At 39.5% G+C, this 25,366-nt stretch overlaps 1 protein-coding gene across 14 annotated transcripts in view; it reads right to left on the reverse strand.

The window, feature by feature from the left end:
* Nucleotides 1-25,366, reverse strand: part of CADPS (calcium dependent secretion activator) — a 495,698-nt gene that overhangs the window by 88,853 nt on the left and 381,479 nt on the right. For 7 of the 14 annotated variants that reach the window (XM_037799562.1, XM_037799591.1, XM_037799559.1 and 4 more), the window contains 5 exons: nt 25,056-25,073; nt 11,984-12,090; nt 10,719-10,727; nt 5,188-5,344; nt 4,256-4,397 (listed from right to left, as the gene is read on the reverse strand). In XM_037799562.1, coding sequence (XP_037655490.1) covers nt 4,256-4,397; nt 5,188-5,344; nt 10,719-10,727; nt 11,984-12,090; nt 25,056-25,073 — 433 coding nt within the window. The remainder of the gene's footprint in view (nt 1-4,255; nt 4,398-5,187; nt 5,345-10,718; nt 10,728-11,983; nt 12,091-25,055; nt 25,074-25,366) is intronic. The other 7 variants (XM_037799564.1, XM_037799587.1, XM_037799550.1 and 4 more) reach the window with 3 other exon arrangements.

The following is a 25,366-nucleotide window of genomic DNA, read 5'->3' on the forward strand; positions in this document are numbered from 1 at the left end:
GTGTGCATGTTCATTATCTCTAAAGATAGAAATGGCGGAGGTAGAGCCATTCCTCACTTTCTAGAATTAACTCTAATCCAGATTGTGTCTCCATGCAGAAGGGACATGGGCAGGTCTCCTCTCAAAGACTTCTGCTTCACATTAACGGATGGGGTTAGGCTTGAGATATCGATTGCCTTCTACTTTTATGAGCCATTTATTCCATGAATAAATACAGTACATCTTTTCTTCTATAGATGCTCTGGACACTAACAGTCTTCTCAGTGTTTGCAGTTAGGTCTAATCTCTAATTTAGGGCATAGACACCCTTTGATATCTTCCTAGAGTCTAGAGTGGTGTCCCTTAACCTTTTATTCATTATCGCCAACCCGCCCCCCCACCCGCCTTCCTCATGACAATTTAATACCATGGATCACAGATGCACTGTATATATGTTTATGTACTGTATGTTTAGCTGAGCCTTATACATACAAAAAAAAAGTGTTTTTTTTTTTTGCCCTTCCCCACCCCCAGAACTAATTTTCACCAGGTTGGGGGCTATAAAGTCCTGGTTGAGAATGTATGACCTAGAGAATAAAGTTCTGAATTTCATGGGATTTTAGAATCTAGAAACTCTCAACTCTCTCTCCAACCTTATAGCACTCCTCCTTTATAATTCACGCCAGCCACAACCAGACCATTCACTGTTTCCACTGCTTTTCCTCATGGTTTTACTTTTGTTCATGCTTGACGCCTCTACCCCCTTTTGACATCTTACTCTCTAAGCCGTTTCCTTCAAGACGTCTCACATCCATCCACAGAATCTCTATCCTCTAGGATGTCACCACTCTTTCTCATGGCATTTGCACATGCAAAGCCACAGAATATATTTGATGTGAGTAACACACTGAGCACAGGCTCTGAATATGAGCCACATCTCTGTAGAGGCATAACTGCTAAATATTTTGAAGCCATTTTTCTTGTGTTTATGTTGCTCAGACCCAGTTAGATTGAAACCCCCCAATGAGGGGAGGAGAATGTAACTTTCTTTTTCTCTTCTATCCCCATAATTTTCCTACTTTTTCCTTACAGTTTTAACCGAGCACCTGTTATGTCCCTGGTCCTGTTCTAGGCATGGGGGAGGCCGTGCTAATCAAACGTGCATAGGTGTGAACGGGAACACACATTTTTGGGACTGACAGTGTTGGAAAAACCTCAGGGATTCAATAACTCCTTGTTTTACAAAGGAGGAAACCGAGCTTAGGCCCCCAGCAAGGTACTGGCAGAGTCAGGGGTCCTGACTCTAAGTCCTGTTCTCCTTCTATTTCCCACCAGCCACCTACCTATTGCTAAGGTGACTTTGGTCTGATGGCTTATTATTATTAAGATAGTGACACCTTTGGCAACCTGGAAAAGAGCATTATTTCAAAAATACTTTCATATGTATATTTCAGGCAGAGAGATAAAGTACATTTTGAGAAACAAGAAAGGCAGACTTTACAGTTTGATATATCAAGACCCAGTGTTTAGATCTATCATTAAGAGACATAGACAACCATGAAGCAGAAGATTCCCTGTGCCTCGAGGTGTTTAAAGAGAGATTGGGTGATCGTCTGTCAGAAAAAAGGGCTGGCTGACAGGAAGAGGAGATGGCAGGGGTGGTGTGGGATGGCAGGGTGGTGTGTTTGTGTTAGAAGATCATGTGGCAAAAGTAGAAAAGACTGAGCAAGCTAGACCTGTTTACCTAAGTCAGCTTCTTGTTTTTGAGTCAGCTTGATGAAAAGCATTCCCCAAAGAACATTCTTTATTTGGAACAAAAATCCGAAATGAAAAATCCATCTCTGCTTCTTTATCAACTCTCTAACCAGTGGTCAGGTGAAGGTTCATACTTTGTTTTTTTCCACATGGTAGGAAGTATGGAGATACTCACTCTTCTTAGCTCATGAGCATGCCCTGATCTCTTTTTTTTACCTTCCTCTTTGTGCTGTTTTGCAAAGCTGTGCTGTGGAACCTACATTCTGTTTACAAATCAGCTAATAAAATGTTTATGGCTTCAAAGGATTTTAATTTAACTTATATTTTAGTTGGCACTTTCAAATATCGCCACATAGTCTTAAAGGCACATCCTATTTGGCATGAACGGAACAAACCATAGTCATATTCACTAGTAAACATGTGATTTGGGACAGCAAAAATCTACTTAAAAATATCTACATAAAATAGTCTCAGGTTATTGTTCACAACTATTATTCCTTCATAAATTTTTGGAACTTGAAGTTATTCATCCAGTAGTTCAATTTGTTTTTCTTATCATTAAAAAATAAAACAAAACAACAAAACACTTCCAGACTAAGTCTTTCAATAGTGAAATTGATTTTGATTCTATCTTTACTTCCGATAATATTAATATCGGTGTGTCTGGTTTCTCAAGAATTTAACAGATTATAAAATGACTTCAGTGACATTATTGCAAAGCTTCATGGTAATTCTCACACACTGAGTAGGGACATTTTTAAAGCATTTTTGGGGAAACAAGCTCAGAGAGGTTCAAGGTCTTGTCTTTTGGCAAGTCACTGGGGGATAAGGCCCTAAATCTAGGGCTTTTTAAGGAAAAATGAAAGATACTAATCATTCTCTCCCCTGTGTTTTGGTGGTAGCCTCACATTTAAACCTGAGCAAGTCAATGCTATTTCAAAAACCATTGTTATTTTTTAAAATGCAAATATCACTCATTTTAACCTTTTTCTTTTCACATCTGTTCTCCAAAGCACAACTGTATTAATTATAGTAAGCACTTAAAAATTTAGAGTCCCTTCTTGATGCCTTATTTTCAAGGCATCCAGTTTTAGCCTCATGAGTTAAAAGCCAGCAGGGCCATATTAAGAGACTGTTATAAACCTGAGAACAACAAGCTAAAATTTACATTTCTTGGTACATGCAAATGAAGGACTATTACCTATTAACTTACTCTTGGTAGGGTAAGTCAACAAACTTCTCTTATGGCTCTGATGTGGAAGGAAGGCAGAGAGAGCAATTCTGCATTACTTTCCTTATCAATCGGTCTTATACAGTAGACTACTACAGGGAAGGTCTCATTTCTAAAAATTGCTTAAAGACTGGGCATGAGTTGGAGCTTCTAAACTGGGAAAAGCTTCTCGATCCTTGTTTGGGAGTGCCTGGACTCAAAGATGGAAGGGACTGGAGAGAACAAAATGATTTTCTTACAGCAATAAAGAGTATCCAAAAAGGCAAAGCCAATACCAAGCTTTATTGAAACTTTTCACTCCCTACCAGAAAAGTCTCTTCTTACAGGAGTCCTCTGTCTTTCCAGAAACGGGAGCCTGAGACTGACCCTCTGGCAGCCTTGAGTCACAGACCTCTTTGCTGGGAAATGGAGGGCGCACAGAATCTGCTTAACATCCTCAAATAGCTTCCAAGATTTACCAAGCAGTTGTGGAAACTGACAAATTCACAACCCACAGGATTTTCCATAATTTGTCCTGCAGGATAGGTATCCCCCAAAACAGTGAGCACTGTGGTCAAATATGTTCAGAAAACTCTTGGTTAAACAGAGTTCAACTGTTTCACTACACTCTCAGATCCTGTATTACTATATTCTCAGAGATTTAAAACACGCCAGCACACTTTGTGGCTCTCCAGGAGACAAGGGTACAGGATGGATAAGTGGGGTATAAAGCATTTCCTAAACATATTGGCCCTAGAGTCCTCTTCATGATGTGTGTCTCAAAGACCTAGACAAGGGAGTGGTACACTGCGGCCCCCAGGCCAGCCTCCTGTTTTTGTAAATAACATTTCATTGGCTCTCAGCCACACTCATTTATCTACATATTGTCTATGGCTGCTTTTGTGCTGCAAAGGAAGAGTTGATTGTTGAGATAGAGACTGTATGGCTCGCAAAGCCTAAAATATTTACTATTAGACCTTATACAAAAAAGTTTGCTGACCCCTGGCCTAGACCCCCCCATGGAATGCATTTTGGGAAAGAATAACACTACTGAAATAGATATGCAGTACAAACATCACACCACGTCTATATACCTTATTCCTTATTTATCTTCCACAATAAAACAGATTCCATTTCATAAAACATTTTCAACCTCTTCCTCCCTCTGTTTGGGCAAGGGAGCTATGTGCACAGTGTTTGCTCTCTGTCCACACTAACAGTGAAAACCATATGACACCATTAATCCATCTCTGCATGACTCTCCAGCCATTTGCACCCAAACTCCGAAGGTATTAAAAGAGGTTTCCTTACTTGACTGGTTCCCATGACTCCCGCTCAAAGCCCCTGTGAATGGATTGTGCAATTGAGGACTCCATCAAATCCACATATCTAACAACAAGTGGGGCAAACAGGTCTTGCAGGTGTTTGTGAAATTTTCCATTGCACAAATTATCTAGAACAGATAAGCAGAAGCTTGGTAAGAGATGACAGGTACTTCATCAATGTACGACAAACACATAGAGACAATTGTCTTCCATATTAAATATACTGCTTCCAAGGAAGCCAGAAAAGAAGAGTGGGGTGGTGGGGGGGACGCACATGAATGTCATCTGAGCTCACGTTTAATCCTGTTTGGAAGGAAAATGGAATTCAGGAACATTTTATTCATTTGTGTCATCTTTCTAAAAGGAAAAATAATCATTCTCTTTTAATCAACAACGATTCTCACCATTTTTCATGTTTTCCTTGTACCCACTCCCCTTCCTCCCATTACTTTACCAGGAAGAAAGAACATCCAGTACCCTCCCCTCCTACAGCCTCCTCCCTGGGGAAGGAATGTCTCCTCTATGGCTATGTGTTACAGTAAGATATTCTGAAATGCTTGGGGTTTTATTTAGCTAGAAATTGTTTTTCATCTAGAAAGCTTCTTTTGATAAAAATTACAAAATGTGAAGAGGTTGAGTAAATTAGCTTGATCAAGAGAGATTAAAACACACAGGCACAGACCTCTTGTCTCACATGTCCCTTGGGCCCTTCAGTCCAGTTAAAAGAAAGCTCCCTTGCAACAAGACAATTGTTGGGAGAAAGGTAATGTCCACTGACTGTGCTTTTTTAAAAAAAGTAATAATAAAAATATAAAGAGCTATGTCCTAGCCTGTAGTCTGTCTAGGATAAAGACATTTTAGCAATCTGTTTATCTGTATCCCACCTAGGAAAATCAAACAGTCAAAGGCGATACATACAATCAGTGCGGAGAAAATCATTCAGCAGCTGAAACAGTGGAAAACTGTCCCACGTGTCTGGGGGCTGCACCTCCAACGCTGCATCCATGTCTACTGCAAAGAGTGATAGGAAGGTCTCGGCATGCTCCACCATTAAGTCTGACCACCACGCAAAGGCCTTTGAAATTTGGCAGAAAAACAATAGACAAAGAGGTGATGAGCTTCTCTCTCGGATATAAAGACATAGTGTGAACTCAAGCCCTCACTGATCAAGATTAATTGTGCATCCAGCAGGGTTTAGGGTTTGGCAATTTTATTGTAAAGAGAACAGTGTCGTTGATATAATTGGGTCTCTAAGTGTTCCAAGGTAATGCTACTCATGAGTTCAGGCCTGCCTTAGAGAGTCTTTATTCTTACAGTCCATCTGAGGATGCAGCTGGAGAGATAGCAGACCTCGAACTTCTCTGTTCAATTTACAATAACTTAGTATGCTTTGAGTCATGCTCTTTATCACCGTTGTTGGCTAGTTGTTGCTCTAAGGTTTTAGAATTTGGGAGTTTCTTCACTGTGTTTATGGGTTTTCTGCTGTCTGCTAACTTGAAATATTGCAATTAGTGTTCACCTTGTATCTACATGTCTGGGGCTTAATCTTTTATGGTCTCGAACAAACCCAGGGACTCATGTTTCCCTACACATTGCAAATGCTTCTCCTATTTCATACCAAGTCAAAGGAAACCATTGTTGCAAATGCTACACAACTTTTGAGTCAAAATCTCTTTAAGCAGGGAGCCTTCGTATCCGGTCTGTGGGAAAGATCAGACTTTATGCTAGGAAACACTCAGTAAGATTAGAACTTACTTCTCTGGGGTTTGGACATATATGTACATTGAAAACCAAAAAATATCAGTGAAGTAACTCATTTTCATGCACGTGGGTCCTTGGAAATCATTGTGCAGGGTCTCGGGTGACATTCACATCGGACTGGGCCAGATGTGAATGCAATTCAAAGGCATGCATGCATGTTGACTAATCATTTCTGGCGGGGAGCATGCAGAATGAGTGGCAGTGTCAACAGGCCCTTTTTTGCTGATTTCAAAGAGAGCAGAAAAACAAAAACAAATCACCAGCCCCTCCTTGGCCCCCTACTCCCCCCATCTGATGCCGTAAAGTATTTACATTGGAAACACTTTCCGGAGCATTCACCGTAAAAAGATGGGAAGGCGTTTGGAAACATGAAAGATGATTATGGAAATAATTCCATAAATGAAAGAGTTTGTTCAATGGCCAAGCTCTTCTGTGACCTCTTAGTTATTGGGGATATTCTAACAGCCACTAGGAGGCAGACTAGAGTCCACCGTTCTTCTTTCATGAGATTTCATTTTACTTACTTCTCCTTTATCAACATGTGGCTGGTTTGCAAATTAAATGGAAAAAATCAAGTCATGGACCATTCTGCAATGTCAGCTTGGCTGGAAATAGACACCTGCTGTTTCCATTTTAATTTTACAGTAAAACCTCACTGATTCAGTGTAATGGGAGAGGGGAGATGCTAGTCCGTCAGCAAAAAAGCCTAAATTATTGGGCTTCTTAAAGAGAGGTATTTTAAAGCTTTCAAATGCTGTCTGTATGACTGTATCACAGACATAAAAGTTTTAATTTTTTTAACTTCTAATAACTGTAAGATGAAATGACATAAATTGAAGTCTGAGGGATGAAATTTCACAGGTCCTGGGATGGAAAAAAAAGTACTGGATTATTTCAACTTGTACGAAGAGTCTTCAGAATTTCCAGAGAACATTGAGATCACATCATATTTAAGAAAAATGAGAAGAGCCACACTTGAAATACAACTGTCACAAATTCCAAGCATTAGGGTCTGAACCAATGAGGTTTTATTGTAGTCTTTCCACCTGGGGATAAGAGCCCTGGGGCTTGGGGCTTGCTCCACTTGCTGCTGGATAAATTCAGAAAAGGCAGAAATCCTCCATCCCTCCCCCAGAGCTTTCCCAGATCTGCCTTTTAGGCAGAGACCATCTGATAACTGGAATTTGCTGGAGGTCCCACCCAGACCGCTCTAGCCCTATATCGAGGGCTGACTCATCCATCCTGATCCAGGATATTTGCAAAATTCATGAAAGCACACCAAATGTTCGCTGGTACTCATTTTTTACTTATCTGATTAGCTTTACATCCTCAGAGAGTGAGACCAAGAAAACATTTACTGGGGAGTCTGAGTTGCCTCCCCAGACATGAGTTTGCTCTAGCATGACTAGGAAAAAACCAAACCAAGCCAAAAAACCCAAATGCCTGAACTTAAACATTTCTTAACCCAAACTCATACCTGGTTTTTACCAGATTTTATTTAAAAGTTGCACACCAGAGGCCATAGGAAGCACCCACATCTGTCATCTCTAGAGAACTTAGTCCCTCCTTGTAATTTAATATATCATTGAGCAAACATCTACAGTGGTTTTGTTAATAATCATATAGATAGGTAGCCCTACAAAGAACAATATCTAAAATGGGATACTTTATCACTATTGAAGTCGCAGAGGAATTTAGCATCCTAGTGAACCAAGAGAATTTAAATATGGGGATTGAAGAAGAGGTGAGGACCAAAGCTCTTTCTGTACATCCAAGGTAGTTCTTTCAGAAACCCCTAATCAAACCTGACTCTCTGAGAACGAGAAAAAAGATCCTAGCAAGAACAGTGACAGCCAAAAGTCATATCAAACATTCAACCACATGAACAGGATCTGTGTGACTGCGTTGGGCCAGGTAAGGGTTTTTAAAAGAAGAAAGCAAAGCTATATTTATTTAGTTTGTGCTTGCTGGTACAGGTGAATGCTATTTTTGTACATGAGCTAGCTCACAATGTTTGTGGGCATCTGAAGTCTTAGAAACCTTTTTTTCAAAGACAATAAAGTGTTCTCCTTTGGCTTCTAAATACTTACCCAATGCTTTTCACTATTCAAAAGCAAAGATGTGTGCTTTAGGGGTACTTTCAACCACACTGAACACACCATATATTTTGCACACAAACCAACATGTATATATGTACCTCTCTGTATACCACAATACATATATACGTATACATACATATACATAGAGAGAGAGATTGGGGAGGTGAAGCAACAATACATGAAGGCATAATTCATGTCAGTGTGTGTGTTTTAATAGCATAGGCTCTGAGAATGGAATTAAATTACAATTAAGAGATAAATGTGCATATGAATATATATGATGTATTCTTAGCTGCTGGGAATTTTTTTCTCTTGAGATATTTAATTGCTTCATTTTGGAATTAAACATGGCTTTAAGGATTATTTATTTTTTTCAGGGAGGGAAAAGCAAGACTACTTGTCACTTTCATTTGCGTGGGCCACCAAACAGCATGGCCGTACACCCGGATCCGTGCTAACGAGTTAGTGATTTTCTAGAGTGTACTGAGCTCCCAGAGAATACCAAGTGAGTCCTGGGCAGTAGAAAAAATTTCTTTTACTTCATCCTTTTTAGCTGCAAAAATGCATCTTTAGTGTACCAGTGTAATTCTGATCACTTCTGCCGAGCCCAGGGGCTTTCAATCCCAGCTATACACTGGAATCACCTGTGTAGTTAGAAAAAACGATCTCCCTATGAGATTCTGAATAATTGAGCTGAGGTGAGCCTGGGCATCAATAATTTTTAAGAGCCTCCCAGGTGACTGAAATCTACAGTGACGGTTGAAAACAGTGAAGGTTGACCGCTCCCCCTTGAAATGAATCTCCTCTCTTTTCAATAGTTTTATTTATGTCATTACTTTAGTACTTTCCATTTAGGGTTTGTCCTTTTAGTGATCATATCTTCATATATTTTGCTTTCTTAGCAATTTGTTCCTAATAAGGAAATAGCCAACCTTTGTTGAGTGTTTATTATGTGCCAGGAGAAATGCCAGATGCTTTAGTTAATGGGGCTTTCCATCCTAAACAACAGTCATTTCAGGTAAATTCTATTATTAGCTCCAATTTACAGAAGAAGAGAAGTTACATAATGGGGCCAAGGTCAGAAGATAAGAATGAGGTATAGCTGGAATTCAAACCCAAGTTTTTCTGGCACAGAGCCTGAGCCTGTGGCCACTCTGCATTCTATTGTTTGAAGGCCAAGGTGCCTTACAACACTTCATCCTTCAAAAGCACCCAGGTATTTGTCTCAGTGCTCAGCAGATAGGAGATGCTCAATTAATAGCTTTTCACTGAATCAGTAATGAGATTTTGTGATTGGGTGAAAGTACTAATTTGGAGAATAATCCTGTACATTGATCTAAAAGCAAATTTGGTTTCCAGAGCTCTAAAGTATGCTCAAGTTTTCATTACTGACTTCTGAAGTTAGTACTGAGAACAGAATGAAATTTATTTTTATCCTAATATTTACCCCAAATGGTTTTTGAATATGTAAGATTTGAATATGTAAGATATTTTATGTTGATTATTAGGGCAGTTTAAAATGGTGATTAGTACTTAGTGAAGAAAATGCTTTTTGGAAAAGTGAAAAAGCCTTCTTTGGAATGTAAACTTTGCTCTGGTACTTCTTATGAGTAATTTTGGAAAACATAATCCCTTCTTAGCCTGTAGAAGCCTCAGAAAATGACTTGATTATAAACCAAATACATCCTGTGGTTTTCCTTCTATCATTCACTTAAAAGCAGAACTGTGACCAAGGAAAATAGTTTTTCTTATATCCGTGTCTTCAAAAACGTGTGGATGTGATCAGGTATCGTGGGCAGAGCCTCAACTGCCCAAATCAGGGGAGGGCAAGCCAGAGAACCTCTGTGCATTTGGGGTTGATTTTCAGGACCTCCAGAAGAACATACTTACCATCCCCTGAACCCCAAGTCCCCCAATCTGAAAAGATCACCACATAGGATAGAGTAGAAAAAATTCTAACCCAAAGTAATCATACATGTCTGGAGTTTAGTCCTAGTTTTATATGTCTGGAGGTGACTGATTTGGCTCCCCTTCTCACTCATGGCTGCATCTTGCTGGGTGCTGAATGAGTTAATTGTCCTTGCCTCAAGGGGCCTTCACCCCTTTCTTGGGGAGTTTTCAGGGAAATAATGATTCTTTGGCACTCTCTCTCTCTCTCTCTAAATACTGTATATATAATTCACATACAGACAGTCGTAGAGAAAGATTAGTAGTATCACTCCAGCCAGCTATTGGTTGCTAAGTTCATTACTTATCTGCTGTAATAAAGGTAAGTAAAGACGACATAGGAAACTATGACAGCTAAGGACAGAGTCAAGGCAGGTAGGAGGCGTGTCTTGGGATGTAACTGCAGTTGTTGTTAAGTATATCAATTGCTTCATGCACGCACAAGAGAATCACTCCACATTTACCCTGCCGTGGAGGGCCACCCATTTCACAAGCAGTCCACTGGAAGTTGCTGTTACATTCCTTGGGTCAGTGTTAGGAAGCAGGAGCACCCAGGAAAAGTCCCGTTAGAAGACATGGTATTGGAAGGGCATGCACAGAGTATGACAGCAAGTGGCTGGTTCATTCGGTTTAGTCACATACCTCTTTCCCCTGCCACGATCAGCCAAGATTGAATGAACAGTAGAGAAACAGGGAGGAAATTTAAATATGCAATCAGGCATTAGTTGGGATGACTGGATTTATGGTGTATTATATATAACTTAACTATACTATCAATTTTCATTTAGTCATGGGAACGCTCACTTTAGGTGCTTGAGAAATTACTTTTATGGGATGCCTTTTTTTCCTTTTGCTGTAGATCTGAATGTAGAGGAAGAGGGAGAATTAGTGCAATTTTCACAGAGGTTGTTTTAAAAGAGAAGTTTTGATCTCAGTTTTGAAACAAGCAGTGATAAAACTGGTGACCATAATGAAATCTTGGAATCTTTTCCTGGAAGGGATGGATTGTTTAAGTCCTTATAAATTTGGGATTTAGTTATCCTTGAAACCTTTTGGTTTATAATTGTTATCAAAATGATCATTTTGACAGTGGTTTATAAAAAAGTAAGCTCTATTTATCCAGATGTATGTTGGAGAATCGATGAGTCATTCCAGCCCATGGGAACTAAGAGTGATGGATGGGACTTGGTAAGATTATCAAGGTGTCTAAGGTTTCAATCTAAGGAGGCCTGATGGCTGGTGTGAAAATGGGCCTTCTGGATTCAGGCCAGTGGGAGGCTTCTTTGTCTCTGCCGTGCCTGGGTGGAAATGTGGCTGGACGTGTTTATGGCGTGAAGGTGGGAGCTGGTGGAACATAAGTGTAGAGGTGAGGCAGAGAACATCCAACACCCAGAGTAAGGAGAAGCAGGGAGTTTAGGAGCTGCTTCTGCCGCTGCGTTTAGCAACCCAGGCATTCTCAAGTTAAAAATTGAAGACTGTAGTGCAAGCAGAGTAAGGTACAGGGATAAATTCAAAAAGATGGCCCACGTTCCACACACCAAGAACCATTAACAACAGTGGTGGCAACAAAAACAACCACAGAAGACCAAAAAATATTTTGTGGGTTCTGGACAACGGTGACCATATGCTGCTTGAGTAATTATCTTTAAAATACACTCACCTCTTTTGCTTCTTGCTAGAAACATCTGAAAACTTAAGCCGAAACATACAAGAGACAACCACTTTTTGGTTGTTTCACACAACATTCCAAAGTCTTCTCCAGGAAAAACTTCCTCTTTCATTCTCTTTGCAAGTCCAGTTAAAAGAAAATGGGTGTTAAGGCCACTTACTCACGGTCTGGCTAGTAAAATTAGTTTAGAAACCTCAGCTAAGGAGCACCAAAAAACATTCCCAAGATGCCTGCTCACCTCTGCATGATGCTCCTCATTTTGTTGAAGAACTTCAATGACTAGTTCAGCAAGACGTATTGTGTCTTCGAGCTTTTTGGCAGGAGTGATTAACCGGCCTACATTTTCTGTAGTACAAGAATTTGTGTTAAAATTCAGTGAAAGGATCAGGCTAGTTTGGTGGCCATTAGAAGTAGTGGATAAGAAATTGTGAATAGTTACCAAGTTTTTAAGAAGTTTCATGCAAATGTTAAGTGCCATGTAATTAGTAGTGAGCAAACCATAAAGCTAATTTATTATTATCACCATCGTCATTAAATACATGTCAGGAAAAAGCAGTGCTCCAGCTTTAATTTTGCATATTAAACTATATTCAGTCTTTGACAGCCCATTTCAAATTTAGTGACATTTTGTACACACGTTCTTTAAAGACAGCATAAATATACTATCTTATATTACTCTCCAGTCTGTGTTCGTGCTAGCTGGGGTAGGAAGATGTAACAGAAGCTTCACGTTGCTTGCTGCTGCATTTGTCTGTGTTTGTCACTAAACATTTGATACTACTGCATGGTTTTTCATTACGGGTTTGCATGTTTAGCAGGTATTGGGATGTTCATTTTGGAAAAGCAGATTCAAAGGTCTGGCTGTTTCAAGTTGTCCCGGGAAGCAGGGGGGTGGGGTGCATGGGCAGGGGATTGAAAAGAAAAATCAAACATTCCTGAGCTATTAGGTAGAGAGCAGGATACAATTATTAAAAGGGTGCTGGAGGTAGATTACTGGATGAGGTGGTGGTAGTTTGTGCCACTGGATGGTACAATTGAAATTTTATCAGTTAAGTTTCTTTCTTTCTTTCTTTTTTTAGTTTTATTGTGAAAGGGCTGTGTTTTTACATGGTTGGAGGAACAAATTGAACCCTGGCTTAGGTTGCACCCTGTATAGAGCTAAGTTCATGAATGTTGGGCAAAGTCATTATGATGTCAACAACTACACACTTTTTTTTTCCTAGGGGAAAAGAGAAATGTTCAAAAGAGAAAGGTCTTCTTCACTAATGAAGAAGCCCGAATCCAACCATTCTCAACTCACAGGGGAACTTGAATTTCTTCCATAGACCCCTTCACGCTGTGAATTCTCAGGGTCATTCCTGCCACATGGGTATGTTGATAATAGTGATCATTTGGTGTGATTCCACAGGTAGGTTTACATGTGTGTGTGTGTGTGTGTGTGTGCGCGCGCATGCAAGAGGGCTGCCGGACCTTATTTTCCTCTCTTCATTTGAAGCAGTACATTTTGCCTTCATGGTTTTTCTTGCTAGAGAAAATTACCTAATTCTTCTCAGTAACCCCCTCCTCCTCTCCCCTCCCCCACTGTGGGGGTGCATTAAAGCAAATCATAAGAGATTGCTAATTTTAAGAAAAGGCTCATCATTTCCCTTTGTGCATTTCTTAGATAGGTGAAGAATGTACCAGATTGTTAGTAATTTAGGATTTAATAATGAAAAATAAATTCAGTGAAAACCTATGCAATAAGAGTGTTCCAGCCCATGGGAACTAAGAGTGATGGATGGGACTTGGTAAGATTATCAAGGTGTCTAAGGTTTCAATCTAAGGAGGCCTGATGGCTGGTGTGAAAATGGGCCTTCTGGATTCAGGCCAGTGGGAGGCTTCTTCATCTCTGCCGTGCCTGGGTGGAAATGTGGCTGGACGTGTTTATGGCGTGAAGGTGGGAGCTGGTGGAACGTAAGTGTAGAGGTGAGGCAGAGAATATCCAACACCCAGAGTAAGGAGAAGCAGGGAGTATAGGAGCTGACACTTCATGGCCTGGTCCAGAGCAATAAATATTTGGAGAAGGAATGAGTGACAAGATTGATTTCTCGTGCTTTTGGGGCACCTGGCCTGTTTATAATTTCAAAAATAGACTATTATAATCTCATTAGTAGACTTTCAGGCATTTCTACAAACATACTGTGTATATATGTTTGGGTAATATGTGTAGAGTGAGGTATTTGCATTTTGATAGTAAATATGCATAGACTACAAGTTTTTATTAGTTGATAGTCACATTTACACATCAATTTGCAAATTCCTCATCCTATGCTTATTACCCATTTGACACATACACCTACATACACACATTACACATTTACATACATTTTCTAGTAACCAGACAAGCCTGCACATTCATACAAATCTGCAGGAAGTCCCACTTGGGGCACATCTTTGAAATCTCTTGCTTAAAAAGTAGAGACGTGATTTTGAGTGGAATACTCACCAAATCTAGAGGAATTCCAGCTATACGTGGTCTTTGATGTGAAAGAGGAGTAATTCCCACCGGTATCTCATATACTTTTATTTTAAAAGTGTGAATGATTTTTTACGTTTGGAGAAATCCAAGATGCTTAAGTTAGGACCACCTGAAGATTTATATTAACATGCGGTACTCTTAGATTGACTACAGTATATATCAATAGATACACATAAAGTGTATATGTGCACGCAGCCATTTTATGTGTGTGCACATGTACGCAGATATGTTTGCCTGATGTATATATACAGACAGTATGTTTAATAAAACCTTTTGCAAATTTACTTTAACATGCAAACATTAAAGTTAGCAGGTTAAAGACCCTTTAATCTAGAACACTTGATCTGCCAATTAACCCATGTGACCAAACTTTAATTTATTATTAATTAGCTGCAATTCCATTATCTGTAGGTCAAGTCACTTTATTAAGACACTTCATTGGAGCACTATTTTCTTCTTCATTCACATAGCTATTTTACTAGCTAAATGGCAAAAGTGGTACTAAAAATGACTTCTTAAGATGTTGTCTTTAAAGAAAATACAGTGCCAAATTCTCTAGCACCTCCTCCCTCTCCCCAACAGAGGTCAAGGATAAGTTTGTGCTTAGAAATTATTGTTTTTGTCACTTCTGCTGTCTTGAAATGTATTGCAGTCTTCCTATCCCCCAATCTTGTACTAGCTGGAGCACTGACGAAAGGGAACTAAAAATACATTATACTTAGAAACAGTTCATACAACAGAATTGAAGCTCATAACATATAAAAAAAATCGTCATGCAAAATGTTATGCAACAACAATGTTATTTTGTGCTGACATTGAGATTTGAAAATGTTGCATATGTCAGACATAGCTAGACAAAAAAATGTGGACATTTGGAAATAAATGCTCTCTTTCGAGTCTCTCAAAACCTACAGCATTAAACTCGAGAGCCTAAGCCTTAGCTTAATATTTCAAATCGAAACAAAATTTCAAGAAGAAACCGAACAGAAAAGCGAACTAAACTAGAAAGCTGCCGAATAAAGGAATGGTAGAGGTTTTACAGTACTTGATTTTGGCCTAGGCATGCCTTTGAGCCTCTGATATAACATGCTGGTCTGTGTTTGGGCGGGTGGAGGAGGAGGCCCAGGAGGTGGCAGGGGAGCTGCTCAGGTCGGTGAAGAGAGATGGTAAAAAAGTAAAGAGACAAAATGACTTTCACAGAGGGTGACAAGGAAGATGGCGAACTCTGAAGAACACCTAAACAAGCAAAAACGATAAAACACCAATGGAAAGCTGTTGCTTTCTCGGTGTTCCTTCAACATTATAGAGGCATGACATCGTTTGACAAGGAACGGGGCTCTTAACAGCGTCACTAGGTCACCCCTACACTCAGGCAGAATGTAAACACTGGATGCCTTTATCCAGATGGACAGACGTGAATGATGGCGGAGCGTCAGCGAGTAAAAGAAGATACACTTTTGTACAATAAAGAACACCCGTATGTGAACAGCAGCATCTTCCTTTCAGATGACCAGAAATAAGCTTGAGGTATTCTAGTTGGAAGATCTGACTTCCCATCCTCAATGTGCTATTTAACTTTCCCTGTAACCTTATAACTGCTACTTAAACCTCTCTGGGCTTTAGTTTCTCCAACTATAAAATGAGAATATTAATATCTCTTCTACCTTGCAGGGTTGTTAATAGAAGCACAGAAGACAGTCTATGGGACAGATCTCTGCAAAACATAAGGTGCCTATAAATGTTTATCGCTACCTCCACTCTGTGAGAAGACAGGAATTAATTGCCTTGCAAAAGCAGATGAAGGGCCATTATTAGTTCAAGTGAGCTAGGAAATATTCTTGCTCCCTTTGTGGAATTTCAACATGTAAAAATCTGTCGTTTGGGGGAAAAATGTGCGGTATCTGATTGTTTCCAGCTCATTTAATTATTTCCAATTTGGAATTCTCATGGCTTTTATATTGTGGGTTGAATCATATATAAAAACTTGCCAGCTTATCAAATATGTTACTTGCTATTCCAAATGTTAGAATACCGTAATCAGCACTTGACCCATCTGTCATGTGGTTTACAATATCAGCACAGCAAACATCCCATAACAATAGCCTCTCTTTTAATACAGGCATGGAGCACTATCGGTTTCTGCAATGCTCTCTCTCTCTATAATGGGTGTCTCATTAACCTTGGACCTGATCCTTTCTAATAGTCCTTTTCAATAAAGCAATCTGTATGGAGAGAGGGACACACTCCATTGCCAAGTTTGCTTGAATTTCCAACTGGGGAAAGTGAATTTTACTGCAGGCTTATAGGAAATGGAATTCTAATAACATTAATAAAAAAAGATAGGAAAATAGGATAATTAAAAAATCCTGGAAAAAGCATCTATTAAAAGCAAAAGTGGATGAGAGCCTTTTCTTGCACGATCTCAATGTTTCCAACAGAGGACTAAAAACATCTTTACTCATTTCTTCTTTATTAAATTGTTTGGGAAAGATTGTGTTTAAAGAGAATTTAGAAAAATCAGTTTAAAATGATAGCTTGTTAAAGGAAGGCAATTACTGATCCTTTCATCAAAAAAAAAAAGTGCTCTATTTTGTATTGTGCTTAAATCTGGTTTTCCACTTATAGCTCTGCCTAAAATTAGGCACATTTCACTTTCAGTGAATGTGTTTTACCTGAGTGTGCAAGTCTCAGGGAAACTCCTGATTCTTTCCCAAATCACTACACCTGTGTAGAGAAATACTTGCTCTGTTGGTTCATAAAATAGTGAAACACCCCCTGGCTGATGCATAACCCGCATGGCAGCAGATAACATTATTTCAGATCAATGGGTCTTGATGAGAAATTCGGAAAGGGAGTCCCTCCTGCCAACTGTCTGTCCGGAACTCTGACAGGGAGGTTTGCCACCATTGAAAAAACATGCTCCCTATTTTTTTTCCCTCACAGAGCAAAACAAAAACATCATACCTTGGTTTCCAACTCCATTTACCCAATTACCATTGCTCATGTTTATACAATTAAATCTGCTTGGCTTCCAGAAAGAGAGAGAGAGTTAAATGTGACTGCAGAAAAACAAAGAGAGAATTCCTCTGCAGGCTCAGCAAAGCCAAGGAAGAGAAGCATCCAGGAGTGAGAGACACTCCAATTAGCCCTTAAATAACCTGACCATCTCTGGTTCCAGTGAGCGCATTGCCAGCCGCTGAAATATCATATGAAAGATAGATACGATTGATGAAAAGCCCAGTTTCCCCCAAGTTTCAGCATATTGATGTGTGGCTGAAGATGCCAGTGTTTGGATTATGTTATTATTGAAAACGACTAGCCTGTAACACTATATTTGCTTTGATTTGGAGGTGGTAGTGGATAAAAGCTAGACTAGGAATAGAAAGCTAAACAGATAGCCATATCATGCTTTCCAGAGGGCCCCGCCTCTCTAAAATAATGGACCAAAGATGAAAATTCAACATGATTTCTTTAGTGGGACTGTCCTTTATGTATACTTGAACCACTTGCATTGCCAATACCCCTGTTCAGAAGATTGGATCCCAAGGACAGTATAAAGTGTATGTTAATAAAGACTGTTGGCTGAATCACGGATCATTTTCTCTAATCTTTTCATTGGAGTCATCTTTGGCTCTTCGTTGTAAGGTCGTGGGCAGCATGGCCTAGCCACTCTACCTCCAACATGTCTTTTGCTTTTGTCACCCACTGTAATAGATCACAGTATCTACACTCTTGTTGAGGGTGTGGGCATGTGACTTGGGTCTCAGAATCTCCAATTAAACGGCTACAAAAGTCTCCAAGCCAACCTATAATCCTTTCCTCCTCTGCAGTCCTTTCTCCAATGGCCGGAGTGATCTCCGTAAAACACACCTCTGATCCTGTTCTTGCTTGCTTCTGTTCCAAAACCTTTAAGAGATCCCCAGTGCCTTCAAATCAAAGGCTCAACTCCTCCTTAGCACCTCTACCTGAGCACTTTTGGCCCGAAGTAATAGCAAATCATACACGTCTGTCTCCCCTTCTGCCCAGAGAATCATGCATTCCTAGGGTATATAATAGTGCCTGGCCCAGGGCAGGTCCTTTAATATTGGTGGAAGAGAATCCTTAGCGGAGCCTACTCAAGGCAGTGCTTTCACAGAGACAATACTACTCTGCATTTGCTGTATGCATGTGAACTCTACAGCTACTTTTATCTCTTATCCAAAGCTCCCGGAGACCTAAAAATGTCCTAAGCTGAACTGGTGAAGAGTAAATATCATAACATAAACTTCCAAACAAGAGGATGACTTCCAGTATCTTCATGCAATTAAAAATGACTGAAGATAATTAAAAATATTTTCAATTTATATTAAAATAAATTATATCCATATGGAAGACATAATGCTATTGTGATATTTTTCTTCTCCACTTTGGTATCTTGGTATCCCCAGGTAGGCTTTTCCCCTCAGGCTGAGCTGTTGCACCTAAGAAAAATGAGCTTAATTCTGTATGGGCACTACAGTGGACATCTGTTTTCCTTCTCTGTGCAGTAACCTTCTCTATAGAACTGCCTCTCATCCACTCCATATGGTTCTGGTGGGAATGTCAAGTAATATATCCTTCAAGGGTGATCATGTGACCCAAGACTGACCAACCATGGCACCCTATCCCATCATAAGTATTATGACTGGTTCAGCGATTAGCATGTGACCCAAACTGGGCCCATGAGAATCGTCTATGGAATTATATACTGTTGCTTGATAGGAAAGCACCTTTTTCTTCTGAGGTCATTAGCCAGCATGAAAGCCAGCTGCCTATTTATGGTCTTACTGCCCTTATCTCCAGCCACATTACAGAAGCCTGTCAGAAGCTGGAAATATCAAAACACACTTACACCAAACTTCTGCATCCCTGAGGCCAGTTCTTCCAGCTACATAGGTCAAAAAATTTTCTTATCTTGCTTGAGCTATTTGAGTTGGGTTTGTGTCACCGGCTACAGCAATAGTCCTGATTTAATACATCTGCCCAGTCCCTGAATATGCTTTGATGTAGAGGGCCACAAGCTGGAGGGATGAGGAAGAGAGGCAGACACTTCAAAAAGGCCAGGGAACATGCCATTCAGTTCTCTGGGGTCCCCATGACTTCCTCCCCTGACACATCCCTTCCTTGGTGATGCCTTAGAGAAGGTGGGATAGGTGAAATCTCAGGAGACTGTACTCCCGCAGTACCTCGCGGTTCCCCTTACTATAGTCATCAGACTGTAATTGCCTGTGTTCTCCGCTGTCTTATAAGGTCCATGAGAGCAGGGACCCTGACTGCATTTTGCTCTTTGCAGACTCCCCCAGTGCCTGGCACAGCTCCTGGAACTTAGTGGGTATTCAGCAATTATATGTGGATCTGCTCTGAAATTTTATATTTGAAATTTCTGGTAGAAAGATCATTAGACTGTCTCCCACATTCCCTTGACACCCAAAGTGCAATCCCTGAATCAGCAGCTTCAGCCTCACCTGGGGGCTTGTTAGAAATGCACACTCATCAGCTCCATCCCAGATCTACTCAATCAGAATCTGCACTTCCACAAGATTCCTGGGGATTTATACCTACATCAAATTTCAAAAGTGCTGCTTTTGTACCCCATTTCTGAAATGAAGTAATATGTCTATATTACACTTTTGGATTTGGTAGAGCTTTTTTTTTTTTTTTTTAATAAAAAAAGGAATGAATTGTAGCAGCTAATATATAATGAATGTTTCTTATGTGCCAGGCACTGTGCTAAGAGCTTTGTCTAGGAAATCTGTTTTCACAGCAACTCTGAGGAAGGAACCATTATTAACCCCTTTTTATAGAGGCTAGAAGTGAGGTTAAGAAGGTTAAAAATTGTGGTGGAGCCAAGAGAGCAATTTAAATTTTTGGTAGAACAACCCCCAAGGGAGTGCTTAGATTCTGAAATAGTGATTTCTTGGCGCTGTACATTTATGTTTCTAACATGTGGACATCAGATGTCATGTTGGAAGCTCAGCCCAGTTACGGGATGTCAGGCAGGACCGTTATCTCTTAGCTGGAAGGTAACGTGGCCGGGTGGGGTGGCGATGGCTCCTGAACCACTACGAGTCACTAATGACCGTTCTCATTTTGAAACTGCTTTCTCTTCTCCAGGCCCAGTTTCACCATCTGTCAAATGAAGGTTTGTGATTAGATGACTGAAAAGCCCCTTTTTGGTCTTACAATTTTACAGCTAGCAAATCATTGGTGTTTCATAATACGGAAGTTGAAAGTGTGGGCTTCGGAATTAGACCCATGTTCAAATTTGTTCTCTGCAACGAATAAACTGTGTAATCTTGGGCAAGGTAACTAACCTCTCTCTACCTGAGGATTTCCAAGTAAAAAAGACTGATTTCTTATCTCATTGAATATAAGAGGCACTTTTTAACATTTCTGAAATCTGGGCACATCTTACATTGGATGCCATGTCTCAATTTAATGTGCTGTTTCTTTCTGAGGGGTATATAAATTAATGGTGCATCTTATAATTGATGACATTTGTGACGCAATGAAATACGGTAATAAAAATCTCATGGGATTTTTGTGGGAATTAAAACTGAGATATGCATGAAAGTACTGAGCACATACAAAATTCTCAATAAATTGCAGTTGTCACTGGCATCAGCATCATGTCTTTGGTAGAAAGGACACCAATTTCATATTTTTTGGTTCATGCCATATTTTTAATATGTCCTTTCTTCCTCCAAGATCCATCTTGGTGACAGCGTTTGAAACATGATTCTCCTTGTCCCCTCCCCTCAGTTTTTGCCTTATTTTTTGTAAAGTGTAGATGAGGTGTTAGTCCACAGAATAATTTGGACTTGGAAACCCTGATTTATGCATCACTGAAATGAGAGAGATGAAAAGACTAAAAACATTTAGTCCCTCATGCATAAGACCTGAAATGTGAGATGGAACTAATCTTACAAGGGCCTGGACCTTGCCAGGGATGGGATTCACCCCCACTGGTTCCCTTGAGGAAGACAGCAGGCAGCTAGCTGTACTATGTGTTGTGGTCTCACGAGCTTGGTTGTCTCTTTTCTCTCCTTTGACAGGCATTGAACCTATAGGAAATTCGGCTGGAGAAAGGGAAAGATACAGAACCCTAACACTGCAGAATTTGCTTGGAAGTCCTTTGAATGGATTTTGATCTGCTTTGAAAGGTTTCTTTTAATTGGGGAGAATAAAAGTCCTTAGTTTCTGGCAAATTCAGGGAATCCCAACTGCCTACAAGAAGATTTCATACTGGAAAGATTTTGGCAGTGATTTGGTTGCAGAAAGGACCACTCTATCTTTTGATGTCCTTCCGATATTAAAAGTTGTAGGTACTTTTGACCTTACTAACTGAATAAATGGATACTGTCCAAATGCCCAGCAAACCAGCTGGGAAGGCCACTCCATAGAAAGAGAAAAAAAAAAAAAAAAAAGCATAATGCTTGAATTTAGACAGACCTGGATTCAAATCCTGGATGAGAAATTCATTTATCCTTTCTGAATCTCTGTGCCCTCATCTGCAAAAGGGGCAATAATAAAAAACCTTCTTTATTGGACTACGGTAAAAATTATATAAGATGATCCATGTAGTCTTTAGCATAGTGCTTGGGTACATAAGTGGGCTATCATCCATCTATCTATGTATCTATCTATGTTTAGCAAATCCTTGGCATATTTAAAGGAAAACGTTTTATTTCAATTTCCAGTGGAATGGTTATGGTGCTCAGAAAATTACGCAGGTATTCAGCCAAGAACTGAGGCAAAATAGCAATAGGAGTGTGGACTTTCTCAGAGATTGCTGGGTTCAGAAAGTGTGACGGTTTAAATGGAATGTATTTAAAATGAAAGAATTCATTTTCAGGAGTCACAGCTTTTCTTTTATAGAGTAGCAGCCTTTTACATCCTTTTTTTTTTTTTTTTTTTGAGATACTGTAATTAAACTGAACATTTAATTACTAATAACACCACCAGACAGAAAGCATAAGTCCACCAAAATGCCATCTGCAGAATCCACTGACTCCCAAAGCACAGCCTGACTAGAGGCCTCAGGAGCTGTCCGTATTCCAGTCCCTGGCATTCCACCCCACCCCGTTTGCACATGTAACTCCGGCTGTCCCCTGCCACCTCCACACAGTTGGTTGTGCATATCCATCCATGTCCTTGTTCTCTGCTCCCTTTAAGGAAATTGGGAGGGATGCAAGAAGAAATGTTTAAAGGTCAGGAAAGAAGAAATTAGGATCATGATTGAAATCTGACATGCCTGTAAGAGCCCTTTGACACAATGATCTTCAAACCCCTCTTGCCTTTGACCTTAATATACATGTACGTATGAATGAACATATATACATATGCACATATGTATGTATTCTTTATTTCTTTCACCAATTTTTATAGTTTTTTTAAAAATGTTATTTTTTAGTTTTCAGTGTACAGGATAAATCTGACCTTAACTTTTAACTCCAGTTTTCCTCTATTCCTTCTCCTCAATCAATTCTCTCCATTGCAGCCAGCATTATCTTTCTGGAATGCAAATTGCTAAGCCATCTCCATGCTTAAATAAGAGCCTTCAGTGGCTGTCTATCATCTTTTGAGGTGAGAGCTATGGACTTTTTCCTCTGAAAAAGGAATCTGCAAAACTTGGCATAAATTCCAGAGTAAGAACCCTTGGTCCATAAGATACTGTCTGAACTCTGTATTATTAAGGCATATAAAGGCCTCTGACATCTTGCCCTTGCCAACCTCGCCACCATCAGCACCCATCAATGCCACCATTTCACCCTGATCTACAGCCACAAATTACTGAATTACAGAATAGTTAAGAGTGTGGCTTTTGCCTGGGCTCAGATTCTGATTCTACCACATAACATTCTAGAATATTTAACCTCTCTGTGCCTCAGTTTCCTCATCTCTAACATGGGAACAATAATAATACCTACTTCATAAAGGGGTGTGGATTAAATAAGTTCATACACATAAAGCACTTAGAATCCTACCTGGTACACGATATGCATTCAATAAGCATTAGCTATTTTTATTAGCTATAGGGTTTTATATAATTGCATACATTACTCCATCTAGAGAACTTTTCCAATCCCGGCCTCCCTTTACAGATCTTTCAAGATTCGCTCAAGCCTCATTATTCCTGGGAAGACTCTCATGTTTTCCTGACAAGGTCCCCATGTCTCTTATAAATAAGTCTACCAGTAAAAGTTGCAGTATACTCAATTTGTAATTTACACATATGCACCCATTTGCATCAATGCCCTGGGCTTTATTTTTTAATGGTAATTATTTTTTCTTGACTTATTTAAATTTTTTATTGTAATGTATCATAAAATTTGCCATTTTAACCATTTTTAAATGTATAATTCAGTGGCATTAAATTTGTTCACAATGTGCTACCATTACCACTGTCCATTTCCAAAACTTTTCCATCACCCCAAACAGAAACTCTGTACCCACTAAGCAATAACTCCCCATTGCCCCCATCCCCTGTCCCCTGGTAACCAGTAATCTACTTTCTGTCGCTATCAATTTGCTTATTCTAGGTATTCCATACAAATGGAGTCATACAATATTTGTCCTTTGTGTCTGTTTTCAAGGTTTACTCATGTTGAAACATATATCAGAACTTCATTCCTTTCTATGACTGAATAATATTCCATTATGTGGACATGCCACATTTTATGTATCCATTCATTGGCTGACAGACATTTTTGAGTTGTTACCACCTTTTAGATATTGTGAATATTTGTCACTATGAACACTGGTGAATAAGCAAGCATCTGTTGAATCCCTGCTTTCAATTCTTTTGTGTATATACCTGGGTGTGGGATTGCTAAGAAATATGGTAATTCTGTGTTTAACTTTTCCTGACTTTAACACTGTACCTGGCACATGGTAGGCTCCTACTAAGTATTTATTGAATGAATGAATGATACCTTCTCTATCAGGGAGAGAAAGGCTTGCGTATCTTAAACACACATTTGTTCGTGTGTCTTCAAATACTTATCGCTAGCCTGCTGCTTGGCAGGTACCCAAATGTTTTTCTGAATTCATCTGAAACATGCTCAACTTACTGTTAACTTTGCTTAAATGAGAATCATCTTTCAAGACTCCTTTAGACTTTAAAAATGATCATAAATACTATATACTTATTAAAGTTTTAAGACAGATCTCTCCTCAAAAAATGCTCAGAAATTTTGTGACCAAACAAGAAGACAATTTCCAAAGCCAGAGACCTTTCTAATAGCCTCCCTTTTGTGAAATTTTAGCCAGAGCCCCTATCCAGCCACCCTGTTCACCCATCCTACCTCATCACACGATACATACAAGAACAACACGGACACAACTTCTCTCTGTCTTGCCTGTTACACATTTATCAAGGAACACAAACTTCTCAATAGGGCAGAAAACAGAAAAAAGAAATGAAAAACACAACGGAAGATTAGTTTGGTTCAATAACTTTTTTTTTAAAAGCACATGGGGCCAAATCACTGGAATCCTGAAACCAAAGATGAAATGAAGCTCCTTAGCAAAACCAGAATTCTAATCCCTCAAAGCTTATGCCTTTACGGAAATTCTGCTCTATAAAGGTCAACACCTAATGGGCATGAGAGAGATTGAGACAGCACAAATTAACTCCTTAAGTATTATTGCAACTCCACATCAGTTTCTGGGAGTACATACCTTAAGGAGCTATTTAAAAACAGAAACAAAAACAAAACTAAATATAAGTCAACAGTCCTGATAGTTTATAAGGCATATACAATTGGTTCACCTGCATCCTTTTGATTCTCTATATGAAAGAGAGAGAGCACAACAAGGAGAGAAGAGAGAGAGAAACAAGAACACATATGCAGGATTAATGAGTAAGTGGAACAAAATGCCCCCCAATTATGTGTGATACATGATATTGGAAAGAAAAGGTTGCCCCTGGGTTCCCACTGCACCAAAGTGTGGGGCCAGCAAAAAAAAGGCTCCTTCACAGGGGTGGAAAATGCTGCACAAATAGAAAATTAGTGAAATCAAGTTTAATGAGAAATCAATCTATGAAACATACATGAACTCTCCAAGTGACAATTAAGTCAT

This window comes from Choloepus didactylus, chromosome 1 (genome assembly GCF_015220235.1).
Source record: "Choloepus didactylus isolate mChoDid1 chromosome 1, mChoDid1.pri, whole genome shotgun sequence".
NCBI lineage: Eukaryota > Metazoa > Chordata > Mammalia > Pilosa > Megalonychidae > Choloepus > Choloepus didactylus.